At 38.0% G+C, this 13,550-nt stretch overlaps 1 protein-coding gene across 7 annotated transcripts in view; it reads left to right on the top strand.

The window, feature by feature from the left end:
• Nucleotides 1-11,517, top strand: part of DMXL2 (Dmx like 2) — a 48,207-nt gene extending 36,690 nt beyond the window's left edge. For 4 of the 7 annotated variants that reach the window (XM_062501761.1, XM_062501760.1, XM_062501758.1 and 1 more), the window contains 13 exons: nt 317-402; nt 639-840; nt 2,040-2,157; nt 3,401-3,487; nt 3,567-3,688; nt 4,344-4,482; nt 4,875-4,935; nt 5,012-5,139; nt 6,750-6,827; nt 7,414-7,505; nt 8,063-8,115; nt 8,739-8,956; nt 10,048-11,517. In XM_062501761.1, coding sequence (XP_062357745.1) covers nt 317-402; nt 639-840; nt 2,040-2,157; nt 3,401-3,487; nt 3,567-3,688; nt 4,344-4,482; nt 4,875-4,935; nt 5,012-5,139; nt 6,750-6,827; nt 7,414-7,505; nt 8,063-8,115; nt 8,739-8,956; nt 10,048-10,257 — 1,594 coding nt within the window. In that variant the 3' untranslated portion in view covers nt 10,258-11,517. Of the gene's footprint in view, nt 1-316; nt 403-638; nt 841-2,039; nt 2,158-2,943; nt 3,007-3,400; nt 3,488-3,566; nt 3,689-4,343; nt 4,483-4,874; nt 4,936-5,011; nt 5,140-6,749; nt 6,828-7,413; nt 7,506-8,062; nt 8,116-8,738; nt 8,957-10,047 lie in introns of all 7 variants that reach the window. The other 3 variants (XM_062501756.1, XM_062501755.1, XM_062501759.1) reach the window with 2 other exon arrangements.
• The last annotated feature ends 2,033 nt before the right edge of the window (nt 11,518-13,550 follow it).

Genomic DNA, 13,550 nt, shown 5'->3' with positions numbered 1-13,550 from the left:
AGTTCCCCATTTACTTGCCAGAAAAAAGGGATTAGGAAGTTAAAGTTGTGTGGTTTGCAGTTTTTTTGGGGAGGGGAAAACAACTGAGGAACATCCATTTTCATTTTTAAGACTCAACAAAAGGTGCCACAATGCCAGCTCTAGAATAATGGTTTAGACTGCTGATTCAAGCATGTAATTTTTTAATGAGGTGCAGATTAAATAGAACCTTTCTACAGTGTTTTTCTAACCTATGTATTTGCCTCAAGAAGAAAAATACTCTGTAAATAACTCTTAATGTTTTTTTAACACTACTAAATATATTCTTTTTATACAGCTGGGCTCTTCTACATCTGACAATGGTAAAATTAGTTCTGCACAACATTAAGAACTTCTTTCCCATTGCTGGTCTGGAATTCACTGGTATGCTAAATCCTGCTTTACATTTTAATTTTCTGTAAATGTGGCTTTCTGTCAGACTTCACCTTTAAATTCTAACTTTAAAATTCAAATAATTAAATACTATATTTATTACAACTGCCAACAGGTACATTTCATTTCAAGATTTTTTGTGGATGGTTGGTTATTATGGGGGCTTTATACTCACTGTAACTTAATTTCTTTTCTCTGAGCCTTACTTTATTAATATTTCTGTTTAGACCTGCCTGTAACATCTCCATTGGGCATTGCTGTAATAAAAAATTTAGAACACTGGGAACAAATTCTTCAAGATAGAATGGACCAGTTTGAAGGCCCACCTCCAAACTACATCAATACTTACCCCAGTGACCTTGGTGTAGGGGCAGGACCAGCTATTCTCCGCAATAAAGCAATGATAGAACCTGAAAACACACCATTCAAGTAAGTATTTTTTTCCTAACAAAGACACATTCTTCAATCACAGAAATTCTGAAGAGCATTTCCTCATGTTAAACAGCCAAACAAAGGTTGTCTAGCTCTTTGGTCTAGTCGCCAGTGTTCTGCAGAAACCATTTTCCCACATCCCTTTGTTCACTCTTACGCAGCTGCCTGTCTCCCGCAGCAGCCTTTACTCACTCTGCTGCACCTTCCACAGCTGCAACAAGAAAGGGAAATGAGAAAAGAGCAGAGGTTGTAGGAGTCGAGGGCAATGGCTGCTGCTGGGAAAGCCCTGTTCAAGCTGTTTTACTAATCCTTCAGTAGCAGTCGTCTCTCACCCAGTCCCAGCAACAGAAGAGTTATGTAATACATGCAGATGTCTGGGGGAGGAGAAGTTGTACTAAGGTCCTTTTAAGGCTAATCCTCCTGTGTTTAGACAGTGTCATGCCTGGAGGTGTCTGTAAATGCAGGGAGTGAACTGTGTTTTCGACTCAAAAATAGTTTGCTTTTCTCAATATATGAAATCACAACTAAGTCAACAGTGCAAAATGAGTCAGCAGTGCCCTGGCAGCCAGGAGGGCCAAGCAAGTCCCGGGGGGCACCAGGCCCAGCATGGCCAGCCTGGCAAGGGAGGGGATTGTCCTGCTCTGCTCTGCTCTGGGGCAGCCTCACCTCCAGTGCTGGGGCAGTTTTGGGTGCCACAGCATAGTAAGGATATCAAACTGCTAGAGAGCACCCAAAGGAGGGCAGTGAAGATGGTGAAGGGACTGGAGGTGAAGCGTGTGAGGAGCAGCTGAGGGCACTTGGTCTGTCCAGCCGGGAGGAGACTGAGGGGAGAGCTCAGTGCAGGTACAGCTTCCTCCTGAGGGAAGAGGAGGGGCAGGCACTGATCTCTGCTCCCTGGTGACAGTGACAGGACGCAGGGGAATGGCCTGAAGCTGTGTCAGGGGGTTTAGGTGTGTCATTAGAAAAAGGTTCTTTCTGGAGGTTCTAACCACCTTTCCCCCAGAAAGGTGGTGGGCACTGGAGCAGACTGCCTGGGGAAGTGGGCACAGCACCCCCAGCAAAGTTCCAGAAGTGTTTGGTCAACACTCTCAGGCACACGGTGGAATTCTTAGACTTGAGTTAGACTTCAGTGGTCCTTGTGGATCTCCTCCAGCTCAGGATACTCTGTATTTCTTTCCTTCTTCTGCTTTATCCAGATCAAAGGATTACTCAGCTCTTCCAGCAAAAAGGCTCTGGCATTTTCTTGTGAAGCAAGAACTTCTTCAGGAGACTTTCATAAGATATATATTCACAAAGAAAAGAAAACAGAGTGAGGTAAACAAAGGATGCAGCTTTTTTTTAGAAACAAAGCTCAGTTATAACTGTTCCTCAGTCTCCTCAGTATTTAATTTTTCTTCCCATATTTCATTGACATTTCAGTTTCTCTCCTTTAATAATGTTTGGATTTTTTTCAACTCAACATGACTCTCATGTTGTTGATTGGGATATCAACTGAACCAAATATTTTTTAAAAAGACATATCTCACCTTTATGTATTTGAATACTATCCTAATAAACAGAACATTTGCAATAACAGTAATAAGCAAATAAATTTGAATATTATTCTTTTTTTGGGTGTGTCATACTGAAAAAGAAATTTAAATGTGCTATTCATTTGTGTATATGTATATATGCATGAGTAATATATACATATAAAAGTAATATTATATAGTAATATATAATATGGGACTTTACAAATTGTACCGGTTATAACTGCTATGTTCTAACTGAAAATTTAAGCCAACACATAAATATCATGGGAAATAAATATATGATTTAATATCTTTTTTTAAATTCCTGTAAGTATGGAGTTTGTGTGTGTATTACTCCTCCATTTATTTACTATATCATACATTTTGTGTTCATCTAGGAGGCATTACATTTTAAGTGAATTTGTTTAGATTCCTGTCTTAGTTTCTGTGCTTTTATAAAAAGTTAAAAATACATTTGTCATCATTTACTGACAGAGTGGCCTTTAAAATCTAGTTTGGAATGTTTCATTCTTTTTTTATATTTGTTTGTGCATGTGTTTTGTGTTTGTGACTGTGTGATGTTATGTAGTCTGTAGAAGATCGTGTGGAGCAGGTCAAACAAAACTGCGTAGCAGAAGATCACAAAAACAAGGTAGTATCCCTTCTCCCAAACCTCTAGCACATTCTTAAAAGTTCTGTGGAACTGGCTTTTCCTTTCTAATGTGACTAACAGAAGCTGTGTGTTCTGTGTAGTCTGTGTGATGGGCTTTTAATCCATGAACTAACTTCAGATGTCCTGATAATTGGGATAAGTGAACACCTTGTAAATAGTGTTGCACACACAACTTCGTGTTTCTTACACTCAAATATCACTTTTGGCTTCTAGAACACCAAAGAGTATGAGAAGTCTAAAGTTTAGCTACTGAAACAATGCTAAGGCCACTGAACTTTTCTTGCATGAATTTTGTATAGATTTTTGCACTCTGAATGTACCTCTACAAAATGGATTTTCATGCTAATTGAAGTTTTTTATGAATGTTTTGTAGGTTGAAGCAGATCTTGGATACCCTGGAGGAAAAGCAAAAATCATTCACAAAGAATCAGATATGATAATGGCATTTGCAGTTAACAAGGTAAGCCTCAAATACTACAAAAATTGTAATAAAATATCTTAATTATAGTTAGTATAAATCTTGTATTTGTGCTGCGTAGGCAAACAGCAATGAAATTGTTTTGGCATCTACACATGATGTTCAAGAACTTGATATTTCAGCTCTGCTGGCTGCTCAGTCATTTATATGGATTGGGGAAGAATATGACAGAGAGTCTAAAAGGTAGGATTGTTTCTTTGTGGTTATATTAATAAGAGTATTGATTTTCTGTGAAGCTGCTTCTCTATTACCTGTGTAAGCACAAATGGAGCATACAAAAAATGTTAATTACTCTTCTTCAGTACGTTTCAGGTTGCTTTGCAAGTGAGGGAAAGCAAGAGAATAACTGCTGTCTTTAGGCACATGTGCACTGCACAGTGAAGTAAAATTCTATGTGGTGCATAAGATAATGAAGGAAGTGCTACCTTGGACACCCTGCAGTTCCCTTGCATCAGTGCAGTGTGGAGGGCAGCAGTGGTAGCTGATGCTGGTTGTTCCTGTCCTCTCCCTTCCTGTGCTGAGAACTGTGGATGGATCAGCTGCAGCAAGAGCTCCTCTGTGCCAGCTCCCTGCACACTGCATACACTGGTCAGGAACAGTCCAACAATATTCTTCTCAAGGAAGCTTATGTTCTTCTATTGGGATCATCTCTTGAGATTAAACATGGGTAGATTCGGGGCACGTGGAAAGAATTTGTACTGCGTAAGTGCAGGAATTATCAATTTAGAGTCTCATTATTGTCACTTCTTCTACCCACTGCCATTAGGCTCTTGATAAGTAAGTAAAGATCATTAGGAGCAAAGAAGCATTTGTTTAAAGCAGAGCTGTTCTTTTACAGTTCCGATGACGTTGACTTCCGTGGTTCTACCACAACGCTGGCTCCTTCAACTGCACCGTCGTTTGGAGTGAGTCAGATCCAGCCATCTCCATCCATGCCCTGGCTAGGCACTGGGCAAACCAGCACTGGAGCTGGTGTGGTGGGTACTTCTGTGTGTGCAGCTCAGGAGAGAGGGCTGTTTATCATCTGTTATTTAGTAGAGACACCTAGAGTGCATTATCATCATACTGTCAATCCAGTATTGACATAAAAGGCCAATAGTGACCAAGACCTGGCCACAAAGAAGGCCAAACTAAGCATTTTCTTATATACTGTGGCACAGAATTATTGTGATATAGAAAATAATGGGACAATGTGGGTGGTTTTCTTTCTTATGGGAACTTTGATATAGGACCGTTCAAATAATGCTAGCTTAATAGATTTTTTTTTTTAGCTAGGGGACACTCACCATGTAATAGCATAAACAAAACTGAATAGTGTGTTTATGTCTTTCTTCAAAATTATTTTCATTTTTCTTTGTTCCATGTAAAGCTGATTAAAAGAAATCTGAATAACGTCAAGAGAATGGCTTCACATCCAGTCCATCAGTATTGTAAGTGAATCACGAGTATGGAATTGATAGTTTTCTACAAAATACCATACTATTAATGATCATCTTTTAATCTTAGATCTTACAGGTGCACAAGATGGAAGTGTCCGAATGTTTGAGTGGACAAGGCCACAGCAGCTGGTGTGCTTCCAGCAGGCTGGGAATGCCAGGGTGACAAGGATGTATTTCAATGCCCAGGGAAATAAGGTAAGTAAGTACATGTAGGGTTTTGCAGGGGTTGGACTTTTTGTTCATAAGGAAATGTTTGCTTGTGCTGTGACCTCTGAAGCAGTTTTAACTGCTGCCATGCAGAACTGTTAGGGTTCCCTAGAACAATGATATTGTGTCGTGCATTTTGGCTGCATGTGGGAGCTTTGTAATAAACCCTGACCCTTATTCTCCTTTCTTTTCTCTCAGCTCCACACTGCTATCCCATATCCTATTTACCACATTTTCACACTGTTTGTTCTTCCTCTTCAGAAATCTGTGTTCCCATGTGGTCACCTTTTTAAATTAAATATTTTTTTTAAAAAAATCTTCAGAGATTCCTTATTTATAGATGCACACTTGTATCAATAATAGAATCATTAAGCTGGCAAAGACCCCCAAGATCATCAAGTCCAGCTGTCAATCAGTACAGGCGCAGGCCTTCAAGAAGTGCCTCCCACTTTGCATTCTGGCCAAGATAAAGTTTTCACAGAATGCATTACCTAGAAGAACCTGTAAGACAGGGATCATTCAGCCCATGAGTTGAAGGCTGTGAGTGTACTCCACTAGAGTGGAGAGCAGAAAGAGTACAAAAAAACATATTTTGGCCAGAAGTGACTCTGTAAGGGATATGAGATGTAGAAAGAAGAGTGGAGAAAGAAAGAAACTGGGAGAAATACCGACCTCTTCAGTTTTTCATGTTGCCCATTCTATTATTTTAATAGGTCTTGCCTGCATTTTTACTGACAAAATATTTAACTTCATTATAGTTAAAAGCTGTAAGAAGTGAATTAAAGGTGTTTGGGCATGACTGTACACAGCTATGAAACAGCATAGGGGAAATCATTGGAAATATGAAGTATCTCTCAGCATATCTATTTTCAGGTAGCATAGAATGTCATTTAAACTTATTCTAAAACTGAGTTTTGATTGTGCTTTGAGATATTGCAATCTTACCATTATGTGGGAGTCAATGTTAAATCATAAATTAAGATGTACTTCTTGTTGCTGTGCTTCACATGAAGGTCATTCAGGCAAGGACTCATGAAACTCAACTAAAAAGAGAAAATATAAAAATTATGTCTAATTTTTTCTAAAATTATTTTGTAAAATACTTACAGAACATGCTGCATAGAGTATACAGTATTAAATGTTATTCATTTTGGTTAATAAATATAGCTCAGTCATTTTACCAGTCATGACTACAGTCTTTCCACAATTGTTCTTAGCATGCTTTTTATGGCATGCTGTCATGCATCTGAATTTTTTAAGCACTTTCAAGTCGAGTCACAGAATAATGATGCCTTTGTTAGCTTTAGTATCTAACATTAGGATTTGAAAGATAAGCTTCCACACTTTCTCCATTTCCAGAAGAGAACTGAGTATGCAGGGCAGCATCGATCATTAAATAATTGTTAAACAATCAGCACTGAAGTCACTTGGCTTCCAAACTATTTTTTTTTTACTTGATGATTATTGTTACTGATATTCAATTTGCAGGCAAAGATTTGGTGGTTCAGGTGGGCTTTTCCCTGAAGTCAGCAGTTTAGTGTCATGAAGCATCCAGTAACCACCATGTCATGCTAATAAATGCAGTTTGTTCCTTGCAGTGTGGTGTTGCTGATGGTGAAGGTTTTCTAAGTATTTGGCAAGTAAACCAAACCACCTCAAATCCTAAGCCCTACCTGGTAAGTAAACAGAGAATTTTTTAATTGTTATTATTATTGTAAAGGAAAGCAAAGTCTTTGAAACTTGAGACAGGCCCAGAGTGTATGATTTTAATAAGACATATTTGATTTTGCTGTTTTTTAATCGACACACTTCATCAAAAAAACTGCAGAGTTTCTATTATACATCTTTGGTAAACCAATTGCACAATAACCATGAGCTACAGTGTAATTGCAAATACCTCTTCAACATTACCCTTGTTTAAATTAAAAATCAGAGCCACAACTAATGACTTTATAAGCCCAAAACTTAGTAAAAATACGCTCTTCAATATATTTTACTGCAGCATGAAGACCCTGCTTAATTTAAATCTCAGGCTGTTGTCAAACACTATATTGTGGATTTGTTCTTTGTCACTTATTGTAGCATCTTTTCATTTTATACTGGATTTTAATCCACTGTTCCATTCTCAGTTCCAAACTGTCAGTTTTTAAGCTTTGTTTCAAAGACTCTTCGCTATCACTGACATCAGACTGACAGTAGTTACTTTTGATGCAAATAACAGCTGGTAAGATTGCACTTTTCTGTTTGTTTTGTTTTTAATAGAGTTGGCAGTGCCACAGTAAAACCACAAGTGACTTTGCATTTATAACCTCTTCAAGTCTAGTTGCTACATCGGGACAATCCAATGATAACAGGTGTGTTTAAAGGAACAGTGAAGAATTTCAAAACTGCTTACTCATCTCCCTTAGCTTGCCAAGTTCTTGGGCAGTAAGGTGTGGATGTCATTTTAAGGCTCATTGTTCTAAGTTTTCTTATAGCTTGAAGTTGCTGGATAATTTCTTTTAATATCATTGCTTCAGTTGCTTGTTTCCTAGTTTGTGTGAGGACTGGTCAATAGTTCTTTCAGGTTGTATTCCAAATGCAACTGCTTTGACATGATGCTGTTGCTGGGGGTAGAAATCTGTTCAGCAAAGTAGGATAATCTTTTTCTCTGAAAAGAATAACTCCTATAATTATTTGACACAGCCTTTGATCAGTACACATTCCAAAGGTAGAAGATACAGTTCCACTAAGAGGCATAAAAGAGCAAAGAAAATAATTAAGACTCTTAGTTCTTTGCAGATGCTCTCCAATGACTACAGAGTGATTCTGCCTTCTAGACTTACATAAAATGTGAACATTTTCAGAGTCATGTCACCCCATGAATCACTTGGCAATGGGCCATAATGATTTTGGTTTTTTCCTCCCTCAGAAATGTGTGCCTCTGGGACACCTTGGTTTCATCTGGTAACAGTCTTATACATGGTAAGCACTGTGGTGAAAAATGAAACCTCTGCTTCTTACTGACTAAGGAAATACAGCTTGTGTGTGTGCTTGGGGCAAGGGGAAAACCTTACACTGGGGACCAGGTCTAAGTTTGTGTTGCACACTAATACATGCACCAGACTGGTTCTGCATGTGCTCTAGCATGATGTTAATCTGCTCTATATGGAAAAGTATGAAGAAAGAACATCATACAATTGTTTGGGTTGGAAGGGACCTTAAAAATCATCTCTTTTCCCTCCACTGCCACGGGCAGGGACATCTTTCACTAGACCAAGTTGCTCAAGATCAGCTATACTATTTTTAAATCAGGAATTTAACTGAACTTCATATGGTGAATTTTATATTTTTTCAGATTTTATATTCAGGTATGAGCCTGTATTCTAAAGTAACTTAAACTGCATATCTTGCTTTCATCTGCATTAGATCTATGTATCTCTTATGAGAGCATTAAGCTGTCAGATAATAAGACATTACCCATATGAAGGAATATGACTGCAAAGTTAGAAAATATTCAGGTAGCAATTTATAGAAGAAAGACATTTAAAGACTGAGAGCTACTTACAATTTCAAATCTATTAAATTCTGACATCCTTCTTCTTCAGCCTTCACTTGTCATGACCATGGTGCCACAGTACTTCAGTATGCACCCAAGCACCAACTGCTCATTTCTGGAGGTAGGAAGGGATATATCTGCATCTTTGACATCAGACAGAGGCAAATCCTTTTCACCTTCCAAGCACACGAGTCAGCTGTTAAGGCCCTTGCACTGGATCCTTCTGAGGACTATTTTGTTACGGGCTCGGCCGAAGGCAACATGAAGGTAAGGGATGGAGGAGATGGGTGCTGGAGGAGGGTGTTTGGCTGAAGTAGTGTATTATAGTCATATGTAAATAGCCAGATAAATGCAGTAATAAAACAAAAACATGCCCCAAACCTACACTTGATGTACAGCCTGCTTGCTTTACATTTATAATGTAAACTGAAATGTACTGGTAGACTTCTAAAGCAAGTAGGTTTTATCCTCCACTAAAGAATAGTCTTTTTAAGGTTGTGAGACTGATTTTAATTGGATAAAGCAGAGTGCACAGTTCTGAAATCTTACCTTGTTTTTCTCTCACTTAAAAATGTTCTGACTTTATTGTTGGACATTCTTTGTAACACAGGGGGCGCTCAGCAACTTCAACATTGTGTAAAGTTTCTGTGTCACCAAATTTTGTTTTTTACTCCTGATGCTGTAACCCCATACAGCTACTGAGAGATCAGAGTAGCAAGAAACAATCACCAACGTAAAAAAAAAAAAAAAAAAAAAAAAAAAAAGCCAAACCAGAAATACAGTTCCTGTTTTAAGGGACATTTTACCTGAATACTAAAGAAAGGAAATACAACATGGTAAAGAGAAGGTGAATACAGTTTCTTTCCTTTTAGCTGTAGGATTGCTTACGAGGGGCTTTCATGGCCTGGCCTTGATGAGGATCCTGCTGCTTAGGACACAACAGACAGCTGTGCCTCCTACCCCTCTGCATGCTTTTTAATTGTGCAGCTTACTCTCTGCAGCATTCCTTAGCAGGAAAGCATTTCCAGCTGCTGCAAAGCTGACAGTAGTCATCTTGGATGAAAATGCAACCTGTCCAGTTCTGCAGCATTCATGGGGGGAAGCTGGGAGGAGGACTCTGATCAGGTAACACAGGGAAGCTTCACCCTGCCCAATACCCACAGTAAGGTCCACAGTAAGGCAGCCTTACACTGCATCAGGAGCCCCTCAAGACTTGTTATAACTGTTGCAATGAGGCAACCAAAAAACCATCCTTTATCTTCACTGACTAGAGTTTAGAACAGCCAGGAATCTGAAACAATAGGGGGGAAATGCAAATATTTTAATATTAATCTCCTTTTCTCATTCTTTTGATACAGGTGTGGAGACTGACTGGCTACAATTTAATTCATTCATTTAAAAACGAACATGCAAAGCAATCCCTTTTCAGAAATATTGGTGCTGGTGTCACCCAGATTGAGACTGTGCAAGGCAATCGTATCTTCTCCTGTGGAGCAGATGGCACACTGAAAATGAGGGTTCTTCCCAATGCTTTCAGTGTACCTTCAGGCATTTTTGACATTCTGTAGTGTTCTGTGAGCTAATCCTGGTTTCTGGTTATGTCCCTATAAGTAGCTAAAAACAGTGATATGCACTGTGGAAAGAAAACATTGTGTTTCCTTTCAAAGCAGTTACTGCAGCATTAAGTATTATGGGGAGAAAACCAACACCTTTACAACAGGTATATTTTCAATATGCCCATAAGGATCACGAGGGTGGAAAGGCATGTACTGGATTGTAAAAGCAAGGAATTCAAGCCAGTGCTGTTGGTCCTGGGGGGGGGGGGTTTATTGCTCAGTAACCCACAAGCTGCATTTCGTGAGTGGCGTAAAGATCCTGACACTTGTCAGTCACTTCACAAGCACTGTGGCTCTACAAGTCAGGAAGCATTTCTGACGTGATTCTGGTTATTTTTAGTCCAGTTTTTCCCACTAAATGAAGCATGTATACAACTTCTCATTGTAAAATAGTTTAGTTTTAATTAAGGGTACTCAGTGTATTTGATTTCTGCAGAAAGTGTAATGGATGCAAACGCCGTGGAACGTGTGCAATCAAGGACGTACTGTGAGAGATGTATCATTTTATGCTGAGATTTTTTTCCCAGTTAGTATTATTGCACAGTTGATACTGTAACTTGCACATCAATACATTTTTAAATGCGATGGGGTTTAATTTGCACAGTATTTTCTTTTCTTTCTGAGCTATGTTTTCTATTGGGCACCTGCCTTTACTTTAGGAATGTATTGTAAGCACTAAATGTTTGTAGCGAAGACATCCAGCATTCTAGTCAGCTTTCAGTTTCAAAAATCATTTGTCCAGAAAATACTTCATTAAATGAAGCTGTTAAGAGAGTACCAATGGAACATATAATGCCACATTTCAGATGAATGTCAGGCTTTATGTGGCCAGCTAGTAAATAGTGGATAAAACTGGTAATTAAATTATTACCAGAGTATATTGTGTATAAACTATGCAGAGTTCAATATTGTTTGCTTGTAAAATAACTAGCTACTGTTGTCAGATGTATTTTTCTGTTGTAAACAAAAAAACATGTTCTTCAAGGACTGGAATGGATGTCTGTGTATTTAAATGTTAACAAACTGTCTTATTCCTCCAATGAAATTTTGATGTCTGTGCTGTATTGTAAGATATACTAGAATAAAAAGCACCTTTCTCCAAAGGTGATTTTAAATTGCAGCTTGTGAAGTAAGAGAAGTATGAAAAGAAGGAAGGGTAAATGTCACTGTTTAGTTTTCCCTTTGTAAGTTAAATAAATTACTTTTATTTCATGGAACAGCCCATTCTAGAACTCTTCCTTATATTTAAACAGATTTATCTAAATCTCCAGTACATTGAATGGATGCTTCATGAGTTAGCTTTAACTTGACCTCAGACTTTACTGAAATAAAAAAGATTATCTGTTTACATTTTCTTTATAGCTGTTCTTGAGAAGTACAAGGTAAACAAAATTAAGTTCCATAGCTGCAAGAAGAAGAGGAAGGAGGTAGAATTTCCTGGCCTTCCTTCTCCAAGAGGTTGATCCAAGTGTTACAACAATATTATGCAGAAGTTTACCATGCTTTGAGATAGGTACATTTTCTAGAAAATATCACATCCGACTTGAATTGTGTTTGCCCAAGTATAGTGCTGACTTTGGGGGTATTTTAGCTGAAAACGTTTACTTTATTAGTACCACAATCCAATTTTCAGAACACCACCACAGTCAAACAAACATGGAAAAAAGCTGCCAACCAAAACCCCCACACCCCCCACGAAAGTCACAAGCAGCCCGCAGAGCTGTAGCTCTGGAGAGTGAAGTGTCACACTCTTTATACAGGTAGAGAGAGAATTTTTAGTCTGTGAGTTTTGATGTATATGCTAATTCAAAGTATTTATTATGACTTTTTGTTCCTTCTGCATCTCTCTCCTTAGCATGCAAGGCCTGAGTGATAACAGCAAGTATTCTGAGGAGAGCCCAGCCTTCCCTGGGTCAACACTGGAGCTTAGCTGAGGCAGAGGAATTCTTCCAGCACATTTGCTGGACAAGGTTCTGCAGGCACAGACATTCCCAAATTCATTAATCCCTTTGACAGGGCCTGGATCACACAGGTATTAAACAGCTCAGTGCAGTTCAGAATTTAAATAACACTTTGCTTCTAAATATTAGGGTGCACTCCATGAACTTTAGCAATATGCACAGGCAGCTTAGAAATTCAGGTGGGGGTTTTCCAAGAGCATGATTTTGAATCTTGATAAATAAAACAAAAGTAGAGATTTCTGTTCCAATGTTAAATTTAGAAATCTGAAATACCAGAATAAAATTAAAATCAATAAGTTCCTATTACTTCTCACCTCTAACTCTCCAAAATTTGAATGTGAATTGGCAGTCTCTGACTTATGGTTAACAACAGATGATGATGATGATTCTAAAAATAGCAGCAAAAATAGTATTCTGAAAAAGTATACCCTTCATTTTATGATTTTATTTGTATGGAGGAATGTGGGGACATTTTATTTTAGAAATATGCCTTACTGTAATTAAATAGTTATAAGCAAGTTATACTGGTATAGTTTGCATGGCAGTGAGAGCCAAGGAAGAGTCTGCAGCAACACAAGAAACTCAAATGTTGTTAAAAATGAAATTTTAATCATGAAGGTTATGTCTTTAATTTTAAAGAAACACAATTCATATGTATTCAGTATTTAATGTCATTATTCCCATTTCCTTGTACTTTAGCTGGATTTTGGTTTTGATTATTAACACTTGATTTGACTTGTCAAATTTTAAGCTTTCTGCTTTTTTTCCTATTTAAACAAGCATTCCCTTTCCCATAATTTTAACAGCTTTAAAACTTTGTCCAGAAAAAATAGTCATAGAGAATCCCTGGAAATTAAATGAAAGTGACAAAGGTAGTTGTACACAAAAGTTCATTATTTAGATGTTTATAATAGACCATCATCAATGACTAGAAAATGATTGCAGAGGAAATGAAAGCAAATAAAAGTTACAAATAGTCTCTGCTGAGCTAATGACCATGGAATAATCAATGTACATTGGGCACAATCATCAGCTGAATAACAGGGAAAAACAAAAATATGTCTATGCTGTGTGCCAGCTGTAATAGTGAACAACATTTTAAAAAGATGAGGATGGCCTATATAATTGAAGTGTGTTTATACAAGGGCACCTGATCTCCCTTTTATACAAGCTCACAAAGCACTATCAACAAACAGAAAATGATAGCAAGTGAAGACATCCCCCTGTGTATGTGATGGAGCTTTAAATAGATCCTTTAGTCAAGGGTGGCATGTGAAAATATAT

The sequence above is a fragment of the Cinclus cinclus genome, chromosome 13 (genome assembly GCF_963662255.1).
Source record: "Cinclus cinclus chromosome 13, bCinCin1.1, whole genome shotgun sequence".
NCBI lineage: Eukaryota > Metazoa > Chordata > Aves > Passeriformes > Cinclidae > Cinclus > Cinclus cinclus.
This window is presented reverse-complemented; position numbering and strand designations above follow the sequence as displayed.